This window comes from Camellia sinensis, chromosome 8, assembly GCF_055761805.1.
Source record: "Camellia sinensis isolate YWXY chromosome 8, ASM5576180v1, whole genome shotgun sequence".
Lineage (NCBI taxonomy): Eukaryota > Viridiplantae > Streptophyta > Magnoliopsida > Ericales > Theaceae > Camellia > Camellia sinensis.
In genome coordinates, this window is record NC_138968.1 from 123,476,177 (window position 1) to 123,489,651 (window position 13,475).

The 13,475-nt window shown below is 35.2% G+C and overlaps 1 protein-coding gene across 1 annotated transcript; it reads left to right on the forward strand.

The window, feature by feature from the left end:
- Positions 1–2,560: 2,560 nt before the first annotated feature.
- Positions 2,561–6,317, forward strand: LOC145788793 (uncharacterized). The gene is made up of 4 exons (XM_082885475.1): positions 2,561–2,632; positions 5,610–5,765; positions 5,853–5,927; positions 6,009–6,317. Exons 1-4 carry the CDS (start codon positions 2,561–2,563, stop codon positions 6,315–6,317), a joined length of 612 nt encoding a protein of 203 aa, XP_082741601.1.
- The last annotated feature ends 7,158 nt before the right edge of the window (positions 6,318–13,475 follow it).

A 13,475-nucleotide genomic window follows, 5' to 3' on the forward strand; every position in this document is an offset into this window, starting at 1 on the left:
GTCTCTAATATTCCCTCACCAGATGACTCTCCAATTGAGCTCCTTATGTCTCTTCATGCTCTTCACACTAGTTGCCTAACCCGGATAACTCAACAACCTGCTTATCTTCGTGATTATATTGTTGGTTCCACTGTTTTTTCTACTCATGAACCTACCTCCTATTGCGAGGCTTGTACTAATCCTCTATGGAAGCAAGTTATGATTGATGAACTTTAGGCTCTCAACAAAACTCAAACTTGGACCATTGTTGATCTTCCTCCTGGAAAAACTGCAATTGGCTGCAAATGGGTTTACAAAATCAAGACTCACTCTGATGGTTCTATTGAGTGGCACAAAGTTCTCCTTGTTGCAAAAGGCTTCACTTAGGAATATGACATTGACTATGAGGAGACCTTTGCTCCTGTTACTAGACTTACCTATGTTCGCAACTTAATTGATGTTGCTGCTACTCGTCACTGGGATCTTTTCCAAATGGGTGTCAAAAATGCCTTTCTTAATGGTGATCTTTTAGAGGAGGTCTATATGCAACCTCCACCTAGGTCTACCTATTTGGCTAATCAGGTTTGCAAATTTCAGCGTGCTCTATATGGTCTCAAATAAGCCCCTCGTGCTTGGTTTGCTAAGTTTAGTTCCACCATTCATGATCTTGACTTCACTTCCAGCTCATATGATTGTGCTCTATCCATTCGGACAACTACTTATGCCACCATTCTTCTTCTTCTCTATGTGGATGATATGATTATTACCGGTGATGATGTGACTAATATTCTTAGCCTTAAACAATCTCTCAGCCGACACTTTGAGATGACAGACCTTCGTATTCTCAATTATTTCTTATGTCTTGAAATCTCTCATGATTCTATTGGTTATTATTTATCCCAGGCCAAATATACATCCAATCTTTTGGCTCATGCCGTTCTTATTGATTGCAAGATTGGCTCTACTCCGATTGATACTTAGACTTGTCTCACTCCTCTTGACCATTTTCTCTCAGATGCTACTCTATCGCCAGCTGGTCGACAGTCATGTTTATCTCATAGTGACTCGTCCTGACATTACTTATGCCGTTCATTTTGTTAGTCTGTACATGTCGGCTCCTCGCACCCCTTATTACATTGCTCTGCTTCGCATACTTTGCTACCTCAATGGAACCTTGTTCTATGGACTTCATTATTTTTGCCCACTCGTCTCTTGAGTTTCGTGCCTTTTCTGATGCTGATTGGCCTGGGGATCCTACTAATTGCCGCTCCACTACGGGTTTCTGTTTCTTCTTAGGGGATTCGCTTAATCTCTCATTGCTCGTTCTAGTACAGAAGATGAACATCATGCACTTGCTAACACTACTCAGGAACTTCTGTGGCTTTGTTGGCTTCTTACTAACATGGGTGTTTCCTTCTCTAGTGCTACCTCTCTCCACTGTGACAATCAGAGTGCCATTCAGATTACTCATAATGATGTCTTCCATGATCACACCAAACATACTAAGATTGACTACCATTTCATTCGTCAACATGTTACTCTTGGCAACGTCCACCTCCTTCCTATTGCTTCTGCTGATCAGCCTGTTGATATTTTCACCAAGGCTCATCCTCTTGGTCATTTCAATGATTTGGTTTCCAAACTCAAGTTGGTTGATGCTTATCTTCGTTGAGTTTGAGGGGAGATGTTAGTGTGTATTAGTGTATATGCTTTAGCCTTTAGCCTTTGGCCTTTCAGCCACTTTGGGCCACTTTCGGTGATTGACACTTTGGGCCACCTTTAGGTCCTAATCTGATAATGCTGTCTGTAGATTGTCTATAATCTCTCCTATAGGAGAGATTTGTACATTGATTCTGATATATATCACACATAACACATACATATTTCTTCCATACATATTTCTCTCTCTCAACCATTGTTATTGGTTTCAACAGTACTCGGGGTTCATATGTAACCATTGGTTTGGAACGCTTGGAAGATTAGGTTTGGTCAGATCTTCTATCTTCCAATTTCCCGTCATAACTTAATAACTTACAGAATGACTGCTAGATTGACAGTACCCTATCTATTCTGCAAGTATATTAGAAAGACCTTTATCCTATCTTACGAATTTTATGGTAATTGTCAAGAAAGAGGCTGCAAGGGTGCGCTAGCATTCTTCTAGTCTAATATAAAGGTTAGGGGACTCTATCATGATCTTATGAAGCTACATCTTTACTAAGCAAGACTCTATCCAGATCTAAAGAATCTGCCACAGATCCTTCTTCTAAGTAGGAGAGTAAGCAAGTAACCGGAAACAAAGCTTTCGGCTGCCCCTTTAGATTTCAAATTCCTTTTCTTAGGGAAGATTACAGGAGTGGTTCACTCGGCATCATTCTTGCATGATTAGAAGAAGCTCATTCATTCTCCAGCATATCACTTTGTTTGTGCAGCGCATACAATCTCCGCTTTCCTACCAGGCCTAGCTTCTGTCCCTATTGATCTTGAGGTCAAAACCTTAGCAATCAATTTCTCTATCCTGTAATTATGCCAGTGAAGGTTCCAAAAAAGGGAGAAGATTATTAGTTAAGGGAAACGAGCCATGATCATGATCGTGAAGTGGAAAGAACGTGCTGACCAAGTCAAATGGCAACCGCTTCCTTCCTTTGGAAAGGTATTTGGAGGACATTTCGTTGTTTTTAAAATAGCTTTCCGTTCTTTCTAACTAACGCTATCTTAGATGCAAATCTGTGTGCTGAGGTACTGAAATTAACAGAAACCCGCTACATTGTTAGTTTGTTACCAATTAGTAGAAGTAACAGAAGACTTTCAATGCACAAAGTCACTTAGAAACTACAACGGGTGTCCCTGTATGAACTTTCTATAACAGTTTTTAATCAATTCTTCAACTTTTAACTATTTATAAGTTGGTATTCCAGTTTTCTTTGGTGCCTAACAATCTTAACGCTGTGTTTGGTTGGAGGATTTGGGGAAAGATTTGGAAAGGGGAAGGGAAAAGGTGTGTGAAACTAGATGAAATGTAGATATGTTTTATTCACATTTTATCTACCTTTTCCATTTTTCTTTTCAAATCCCTCCCCAAATCCTCCAACCAAACACAGTATAAATGTTCCTCTTGAGGTTGGTTGTATGTCTTAAAATTAAAAATTTTCAAATAAACCTCGTTTCATGTTTCTCTTGAGCTTTGTTTTTGGCACACATGGAAGCAATTAATTACAAATGGTATAAAAAATTTAAACAAAAACCAAAATGAGTAACTATTTCATGACTAGGGGCCTATACAATTTCCAAAATTTGTTATCCTTTTATGGGAAGAATGAGTATCTTTATGAAGTTTAATGCGTATAAATAGCACTATGCAGACTCTGGCCAACTAAAATCTACTGAAAATAAATTACATTCAAAATAAATCTACCCAGATCACACATTTCACCTTCTTTTATTTGTGTGTACTTTTTTGGGGAAAAAAAAAATCAATGTCTTAGTTCATGAACTACATGATTTCCTTCCACACACAATTATATATATATATATATATATAATTTATTTTGGATAAATTGCAAATACATCTTATGAGATTTGTTTAAAATACAAATTTTTCTTTGTGGTTTTGGAAATTTCATCCTGCCTCTTGAAGTTTTTAATTTCATAACAAATAGTTCATTTTATTAATAAATCATTAATTCAATTAACAGTTTTTAATGATGCCAGAAATTTATTTTCATTAATAATTAAGACATTTTTGTTATTATATAGGAGAGCAGTTAGAAATTTTATTTTTTTAGTTAATTTTGTTAAATAACATATTCTAACAAGGGAGTATTTATAATTTTTCAAATTACAGGAGATAATCTATATTTTAAATAAACTTTAAGGATGTATTTTTAATTTATCCTTTTATTTTTTACGTGGAGCAATCCTCTAATGCAATCCCCCCCCCCCCCGGGGCAAAAAAAAAAAAAAAAATTTGTCTAATGCAAGGTCATATTAGGTTCATTCTTAGTAAATTTTCAAATATCCACAACTAAATTTCAAATAATACAAGGTAATCAATGGTCATCGAATTCAAAATCTCTATGATACACTTTTAACTTCATATTTTGTTTGAGCTTTTTCAATGGTATTTTTAATTTATTAAAATTTGTGTCATGTTTGATATAAAGTTTAGTTAGAGTTAAAATTTGACAATCTTCTTTATTGCTGTGTCTTTCATAATAGAGAAATTATCTGGTAGGTTTGACATATCAGGTGGTTGTGTGCTTTGTCTAAAACAAAAGAATAAAACATATGAGAAAATTAAGAGAAATTAATTACATGGTCCAATACAATTTGAAAGGCACATCACATTCAATATTGGCTGAACCTCATAGATATTTATTCTCATGATGTGATTCATATATAACCCTTCTACTTGGCATGTGTGAGAAAAATTGAAGAAATTGCATTTACACTATTGAAGTAACATTGCTAAATTATAATATTTTGACAATATTCATTACTAAAATATAATGGTAGCTAGTCATTTTGTTATTGACTGGAGATACTCTTAAATTTTGAATAAACATATTAGTGATAATTTATTCTTTTAAATACTTATTTGGTTCAATAGAATGAAATAAAATAAAATAATTATTTTATCAAAATATTTATTATCACGTTTGATTTATTATCCTACACTATTAAAAACAATGATCATCCCATAAATAAATACAAAAAATTAAGAATAATTATTCTATTATATTGTGTCTCGTTTCGAGCAACTAAACAATACCTTAGGCCCATCTCCAATGTTGTATCAAATGATTATCAATTTTGAATTTGATAAAAAAATTATATTTTTTTAGCTCCAACGGTTTCACCAAATCGATATCAAACCGAGAATATCAAAACTCTTTCACCAAATAGAGGATTTCTGGGAGTCTGCACCATTTCACTGTTTGGTGCCGTTGGTTTGGCAGCACTGGACGGCCGATCGAACGTCCGGCCGGTTGTCCCCCCCCAGTCATCCGATTGGTAGATAGCTTCTCATAGCAATGCATGCCCTTAGACGACCGGGCATATGTCTTCCCAGACATCCTCTATGTATACAGGCTTGCAAAATTGTGTGAATTGTGTGCCAACAATACCAAATATTTGTCCAACAATTGAGGGAAATGTAGCAGAGGGTTGAAGGATGCATGAAGATTCAAAAATGCCATTTAAAATTAGCTGTTGCTTTTGTAGGATGTTTGCCCTATAAGGTTACCGTTAGTTTTGCAAAGGTTGATCAAAGTTGGTTTTCCAAAGGGTTAATCAAAGTTACCGTTAGAAATTGTGTCTATAAAATATGAGTTGATTTCTGTTTTACTTTCACAATATCATTACAGTTTTTGTTTTCTTTGTTATAATTTCCTTCAATATTCATGTGTTGTCTAATATTTCAGTTATTCATTTTATAAGCTGGATATTGTTAGTTTAAATCTTTAGGTTTTCTTTAATTTGTCACTTGTTTCTTTTACGATATGTTTCATTGTCAACTTCAATTTTCGATCATATTGATTTTTTTTTTGAACTGGTTTAGTTGTAAAAAATTTACCTTCAAACTATGGAAAATTTTGAAATGTTTGACGAATCACAAACTTTTTTTCCAGAGCAATGATGTAAGTATTATTTTCGAAATTTCTCGTAGTCCTCGTGGTAAAGCGCTCACTATTATAGAAGATGAAATTTTATATAGATCTTGGTTGGCCGTCTCTCAAGATTCCATTACAGATAATAGTCAGGCCATGGCAATATTCTGGGAATGGGTACTCGTTTATTTTAATTCACAATTGAATAGTCAATCAAATCAAAACTGTATTTCTTTGTCTCACTGTTGTTCTGTGATGCAAAAGACAATTAATAAGTTTTATGGTTTTCTTGAACAAATTCAATTGAGGCAACAAAGTGGAACAAATGAGGCAGACAAGGTGATTTTTATTGGTTGTTATACCATATATATTTTCTGATTTGTATCTACTTGTTATACTTACTATGTATTCCATTTTCAGGTTGCTGAAGCTAAGTGCATGTATCATGCAATCCGAAAAAACCACTTCACATTTGATACAAGTTGGGAAATTTGCGCCAAAGTTATAAGTGGAATGAAACTAGAACACAAGGCAAGAAACCCACACCACCAGCGAATCCATATTCGACTCCAGCAACTGAAGGTGAGGTGTCGGAACCCAACAACAATATATTTGGACCAACAACGGAGTAGTACATCAACACGACCAATTGGTACTAAGGCTGCGAAAGATAAGTTGAAGAAACAAGCAAGTCACGATGTTAGGTTTGATGAAATGGTAGTCAACTAGTCTAAAATTGTTGAAGTATTGTCAACTATGTCCTCTAGAAGTGTTGATTGAGATGAACAAAAGGCGATAGAATATAAACAAAAGGCAATAGAACGTCGAAGAAAGGCAGAGAACATGGAGGAACAACTGAAAATATTATCTATGATGAATGAAAGAGAACAACGAAATGAGGAACATAAAATAATGTCAATGGATATGACCAATTGAAATCCTATGCAAATGTCTTACTATGAAGAGCTTCAAATCTTATTTCAATCAACAAATAGATTTGCTTGATTGTTTTATGAAGACCGCTTTTTTTAGCCCAATTAGTTTCACATCAGTTTTCATATTTGTTTGTTTAATGTATTATCGTTTTAGTAATTGAATGTTCTGAGTGTTGTAGTCATGATCTTCTTATAGTAATGATGTGAAATTATTTTTACTATTGATCTGCTCCTAGGAAGGATATTTCTTGAACTTTTGTTTAATTTTACAAATAAATAATGATGAAAAGTAGTTATTACTGATAACTTGTCTCATAAAGTATAGGAATTTATTTAAATTACTTACCTATGATATACCTTAAAAACCACATAGTACTAGGATATACATTAATAAAAAAAAAAAAAAAAAACCACACACTCGTAGTACATCCATTGAAAAAAAACACACATACACATACACACACTTGTAGTACAACCATTAAACCCAAAAAAAAAAAAAAAAAACCACACTCGTAGTATATCCAAAAAAAAAAAAACTACTATTACATCCATAAAAATAAAAATAAAAATCATATAGTGAAACTACATCCAGTCTCTCTGTCCATAACTTCAAAGGTCAGTGTCAGGTGGTGATGGAGGGAAGTAGTGCTGGTAGATGTCAGTCACTCGGTGCTCAATTTGCTCAATGCAATTGGTCGCTTGTTTATGACGTCTTTCAGTGTCTATATGAAACTCACCAAATTGTTGAATTAATGCGTTCTGAGCGGTGCCAAATGCATCAAATTGATTCGCCATGTGTTGTTCTCATTGAATGCGCTGATTATGTCATTCTTGTTCCATAGACAAAAAATCAGTCCAATATTGAGATTGTTAAGGTGGGGTGGCATGGCATTCTCATCATGTTGGGGATCATTTGTTGGTTGCATTTGGAGCATTCAGACTTTTCAATAACAAATCACCACCATTAGCTCGGGTGAGTGTGTACTCTAAAAGCGTAGCTGATATTTTTGTTTCTGCTTTACCTACAAGTCTGATCGTGAAAGGTTTGAAAATTTTTGTAAGCAAAGCTCCAAAAATTAATGACTGGCCATTGATATTAAGATTTGCAACCACCATTTCTTTCATGAGTATATAACATAAATCCAATTTGTGGCCAACTTCAAAATAGTAGAGCAAATAAGCATTAAAAACTGGCACGACATCAAAATGTCCTCCGGAATGTCCTCCTTTCAGAATGACATTTTCTATTATGTATCGGTGGAGAATACGAAGGTAGAGTTTCAAATGTCTTGTTTGCAAATTACTTCCAGTAAATCTACTCTCACAAATATTAGGATATACTTCCGTTATGTTGTCAACAATAGCAATCATTTCATACTCATTGTGAAAGTAGACTTGTATCTCCCTTTGCTCAACTCCAATAATTTATGCCAAAGTGGGGATGTCAAATTCTATGTGTTTACCTTTCACATAAGACTTAATAGCATAGTCTCCATCATCTTCAGATATATGTTCCAAGTTACCTTCTGTGGTAAATTGATCAAATTTATCCACCCCATAGTTTTAAGTTTGGTAACCAATAGAGTATCATATTGAGGAGCAAGATTTAGCCTTCTACTGGTAACAATAGGTCGACTATAGAAGTTTAAAAGGGCTTGTTCATGACTGTAAGTCAAAAAATCTTGAGTTGGATAATGTTGTTGAGGCAGTTGTTGACGTGGAACAAGGTTAGAGGACGGTCCAGGTTCGCTTTTTGCTCTTTTGGTTCTAGGCATGATTATCTGAAAATGTTAAGGAACATAATAGTTGCAAAATGGTGTGAACAAGAAAGCAAAATGGTATAAATAGGTAAGCAACAAATAAAGGAACAGAAAGGCTGAACCCTCAACTGCAGAGCTTGTCTGCAGTTGAAGTGGAGAATAAATCCACCGGTTGATTGGTCGGTCGTCCTGCCGGATGTCCCCCGGTCGACCGGCTATGTGAAGCTTCTAGTTTTGCTTTTTGCTTTCAGTTTGCCATTATGGTACTGTTTCTTGTTTTCGTCCACACCACAAACCTACAGACATAGTGATGTTACTTTATAGATAAGTGAGAGAGTATATGATAATCAATGAGGTAGATGTACATCTTGAATAAGGTGGTTGATCATGAATGAGGTAGGTGTGGCCTTGAATGGTTTTGAGCCTTCTCAAGCCAATTCTATGTTCTGAGGCTTGCAAAACATGACAATGCATACATTGATGTTTCCATCAACTTCAAAATGGCACGACTGATGTACATTAAAAAAAAATAAAAATAACAAAAGGAAATAGCATCAACTACTGTCAAATTGTAATTTGGAGATGGTAACTACTGTCAAATTATTTGACAGTAGTTTTTTTTTTTTTTTTTTTTGGCTATGGAAAAAATTTGCTATTTTCAAGATCAAAGTAATAACAAATAATAGTTTTGTAGAGGGTAAACAAATTACACAGTATTATCATCATACAAATGAAAAAGGTTAGTGTTATTTTAGATCAGTAAATTGTATATTGACAGTAAAGTGGATTTTGAATATTATTGAAGGACCAATAATACTTTAGATACACAAAGTATAATTTCTTTAAATAAAATTTTGGTAGTTGACTTGTTCCCATAATTAAATTGGTGATGCAAAGTCAACTGTTAAAAACCACAAATAAAAGTTAGATAGCAGTAAAATGTCAATTAATGCATTCAATACAGTAAAATAATGAAATCCAATAATCATCTCAACCACATCCAAAAACATTATATATTCATTTCATGCATTTAGTTGCAAAACTGATATATGTGTACAGGTGTAAGACCATCTTTACTACCAAAACAACAACAAACACTAACAAATCAATTACCCTAAACACCTCCCAATCAAAAAAGCCAACAAACAATTCATTCTCTTGTCCACATGGTCAAGTTACTTTTCAAAGTTGCCACATATGTTCAATTAAATCATTGCAGAGGGCATGATATGTATTCTTATATCTAATACCTAAATGACGGGACATAAACGATTCAAAGTCATTATTACTGGTAGTAGACAGTACTACTGCTGACGTGCTTGATGATATTTCATAATCTAAATCAAGATAGGAGTCTCTCGCTCTCATCTTCGACAATCATATTATGCAATATAATGCAAGTCTTTATTATGTTACCAAGGATTTTGGGATCCCAAAAACCTCCTGGACCACCTACAATAGCAAATCGGGATTGGAGCACTCCGAATGCTCGCTCTACATCCTTCCTTGCTGACTCTTGCATTATAGAAAAATGCTCAGTGTGTTTAGTTTGAGTTTTTTGGATTAATTTTTTTGAAAATTAAGTTTTTTGGTTTTTGTGTTTTTGGGTTTTTTTTTTGTTTTTAGTGAATATTTTTAAAATTTTAAACATTTTTTTTTACTTTTTTACATGCACCTTACTTAGATGTATCTAAAAAGTAAAAACATTGTGAAAAAATATTTTAAAAAATTAATAAATACATAAAAATACAAAAAATGTATTGAATTCTCGTTTTTTTTTTTTTTTGTATTTTTGGTATTTAGTGAATTTTTAAAAGGTTTTTTTCACAATTTTTTTGCTTTTTAGGTTTATTTATGTTAGGTATGTCTAAAAAAAATTGCTTAAAATATTAAAAAAATTCAGTAAAAACAAAAAAATACGGAAAATAAGAAAGGAGAATTTTCTGAAAGGTGTTTTGGAAAACTCTAACCAAGCAAAGTGGTTGCTTCTTTGCTTCTTGAGGAGAAGAGATTGTTTACACTAGTGTTGCCCATGGAGGGTATATACGATCAGCAAAGTAATAACCCATATTGTAAGTGTGTCCATTAACTGTGAAATTAGTAGGCAGAGCTTTCCCTTGGGCAAGATAAGAAAATAAGGGCGAATGATCCAAGACATTCAAGTCATTGTGTGATCCAGACATTCCAAAAAATGCATGCCAAGTCATAAGAAACTGTTGCTTCAAAAATTATGGTTGGTTTTTTCTGATGGCCTATATATTGACCTTGCCATGCCGTCGGACAATTCTTTCACTCCCAATACATGCAATCCAAACTTCCCAACGTACCCAGAAACCCATTGTAGACACCCTATTTTTGACTGTCCTCAAGACTTGGACGTCATCACTTGTGCATATGGTGATTGTGATTGCATGCGTTTGTTTTGAGTGTTCGAAGTCCTTAGCGGAGTGCCCTGTCTTTGAGCCTTGAAACTTTATCTGTTTTGTGCCTTGTTTTGGACCGAAACCTTGTTTTTTTCTTACCTAGAACTTTTGGTGACCTGTCGGCCACCACCATAGGCTATCGGCCGTGGATAATGGTTGTCGGCCAGGGGTGTGGCCGACGACCACCAATGCCTTTTTCCAGATATTTGTTGACAGATGTGCCAGCAGTTAGCACATTGAGCTGCATCTGCTTACACATGTATGGTGGAATATTCCTAAGCTCAAAGAGTGTTTTTCTATAAAAATGGGGGTTCCTCCCCCATTTTGAGAGGTTAACAATTTTGGAACAAAATTCTCTGTCTCTTACAATTTTGTGTTTTGTAGCTAGTTTTCTCTACACTTTTATATACACTACCTTGATCAAAGTTACTTCTCTTTGAGCTGAGGTTCCTTGAGACTTGTTTTGAGCTCTAGCAAATGGTTTTAGCTTGGATTTGTGCCTAGAGTCGCTCTTTGCTACAAGAGGTAGTTTACTTGCTTTGTTCACTTGTTTAGTATACTTGTTTTCTCATCTTTTTAAACTGTTTTGAGGCTGGTTTTGAACCAAAAAAACCTCTATTTTTGTGTCTTAAAAGTGGTGGTTTGAGCCTTTTTTAGTTAGGGGTGGTTCACCCTTCTTGCTTGTTAGCTTGTATAACTTTTTGCCTTTATTCATCACTTTCAAATCAACTTTTTTGGACCTTTTAACTACTGAATTTCAGAGTATTTTTAGTGGCCAAAAACTTATTTTGAAGTCCAAAATTGGAGGGGTTAGCCTCCCCGCCTCATGTCTTGCTTGCATGCCTAGTTAGCTTCACATGTTAGCATCACATGTTAGCATGTTTTTCTAGCCTTACTTAGCTTGAGTCTAGCATGTTTTACACTCTATTTTAACCTGTTTTAGCTCTATTTTGGGTTAGTTAGTTTGTTTGAGTCTTGTTTTGCATAGTTATAGTGTTAATTTCTTCACTAGTTAAGTGTTTTAAGGCTTTAAGCATCATTGGTGTGAGTTGGTTGCAAATTTTTAGTGCTTTTATCACTCAATTTCAGCACATAAAATCTCTGCAATCTCTCTCATTTCTTCACTTTTTTATTTGTTTTGAGAGTTGTTTCAACCTTAGGGTTGTTTAAGCTTGAGGTTGAGGCACATGCTTAATGGTTTAATCCTCATTTGAGGGTTCATTACCAACGGCATGAAGCTTCTCTCATGCCTTAAACCAACCCTGGTTGACACTTCTTTCACTTTAGAAGACACTCACCAATGGACAAATGGACTAACGAATGGTTTGGTAATTAAAATGAGTAAACAAAATTGGCAAGTAAAAGTATACAAGATAAGCATTCTTTGTGTTGCATTGCATGTGTTCAAATCGGACGTTAATTCGAACACAAGGAAAAAAGAACATTTCATACTTAAAGTGATGAAATGTGTTATTGTCCTAGGTCACCATTGCCCTTGATCATGCATGATAGGGTGGTGGTCATTTTGGTCATGTTTGTGCATTTATTGGACTTGTACAAACTTTGTCCCTTAGCCATCATGCTTGGAAATTGCTTGATTGATGGTTTGAGGGCCAAGAGTTTCTCTCCTTTGAGTTTGTGTGATGGTAAGGAGGGTAAACAGTACAAACAACCTGTGAGAATACACTGTTTTGCTCTCCGTTGCAGCATGGAAGTAAAAACCAGCAGTGGCCAACCGGTCACCAATGGCAGCCGACCAGCCACTATTGGTAGCCGACTGGCCCCTTGTCCCTCTTGTCGGCCATCAGTAATTTTTGCACAGTGTGATGGTAAGGTGAAGCAGAGGTGTTTTGGAAGTTGGCAGAATTTTCAGTGATCAAATGTGCAAACAGAGGCTTGTAGCAGGAAGACAGTGGCTTTTCGAGTGAAGGATCGAGCATGCATGCATCCCTCACTTCCCGGGGCTAAGTAGTTGATTACTTAGCTTACTTGCAGTTGACTTGTAAGCAATTAATTAGCTAAGTAGTTAATTAGATGTGATGTAATTATTTAATTAGTTGGCTAGAATAGTTAATTAGTTTTCGGTTTGTAATAATTAGTTAGTTTAATTAGCGTAGCTAGCTAGTTAGCTTTTATTCATTCGGACCTTCGTTCGCGAGGGCGTAATGTTGTAATAAGTGTGCGTGCGTGTGTGTATGTTTTCCAACCCCACATCTTTCTCCCTTTTATTTAATCGCTTTTGATGGTTAAATTAGGGGCGTGTTTCGATTAGCATATCTTATGCTTGCATCCATTCATTTGTATTGCATGCACAGAGGCTCGGCGTATCATTCAAACTGCATTGCCATTTCGATATCTTATTTGAATACGTGTTTAACTGCATGTTATCAAATTGACCCATATGTCTTATTAGTAGCCAAGCCTATTAATTGCATATTGCATGTGTTGCATTAGACACTTAACATAGTTAGGATCATGCATCTTTCTAACTAGTTTCTGTTTTGGCTTGGAGTACTCGGTAAGTTTTACGCTTTAGCATACTTGCATAAGTGTGAATGTTGCCATGATTAGCATGTTTGCCATGAGGTTATGTGCTCAAATGCTAAACTGCATGAATGCCTGTGGATGAAGGCTTGTTGTTTGAATTGGAACGATTCAACAAATGCACGTTTTAAGCCCACTTTGTTGAGTGGCAAATCATGTTTTAAGCTCACTATATTTGGTGGCAAATCCGCATCTTTAAGCCCACTTGAGGTGGCAAATTCAAAC

What these genes read in the sequence shown, in the direction of transcription:
- LOC145788793 (XM_082885475.1), top strand. Translation starts at nt 2,561, where the DNA reads ATGATCATGATCGTGAAGTGGAAAGAACGTGCTGACCAAGTCAAATGG. An exon ending in CGCTTCCTTCCTTTGGAAAG is followed by an intron (nt 2,633 to 5,609) that starts GTATTTGGAGGA and finishes CTTTTTTTCCAG; the next exon opens with AGCAATGATGTAAGTATTAT. An exon ending in TGGCAATATTCTGGGAATGG is followed by an intron (nt 5,766 to 5,852) that starts GTACTCGTTTAT and finishes GTGATGCAAAAG; the next exon opens with ACAATTAATAAGTTTTATGG.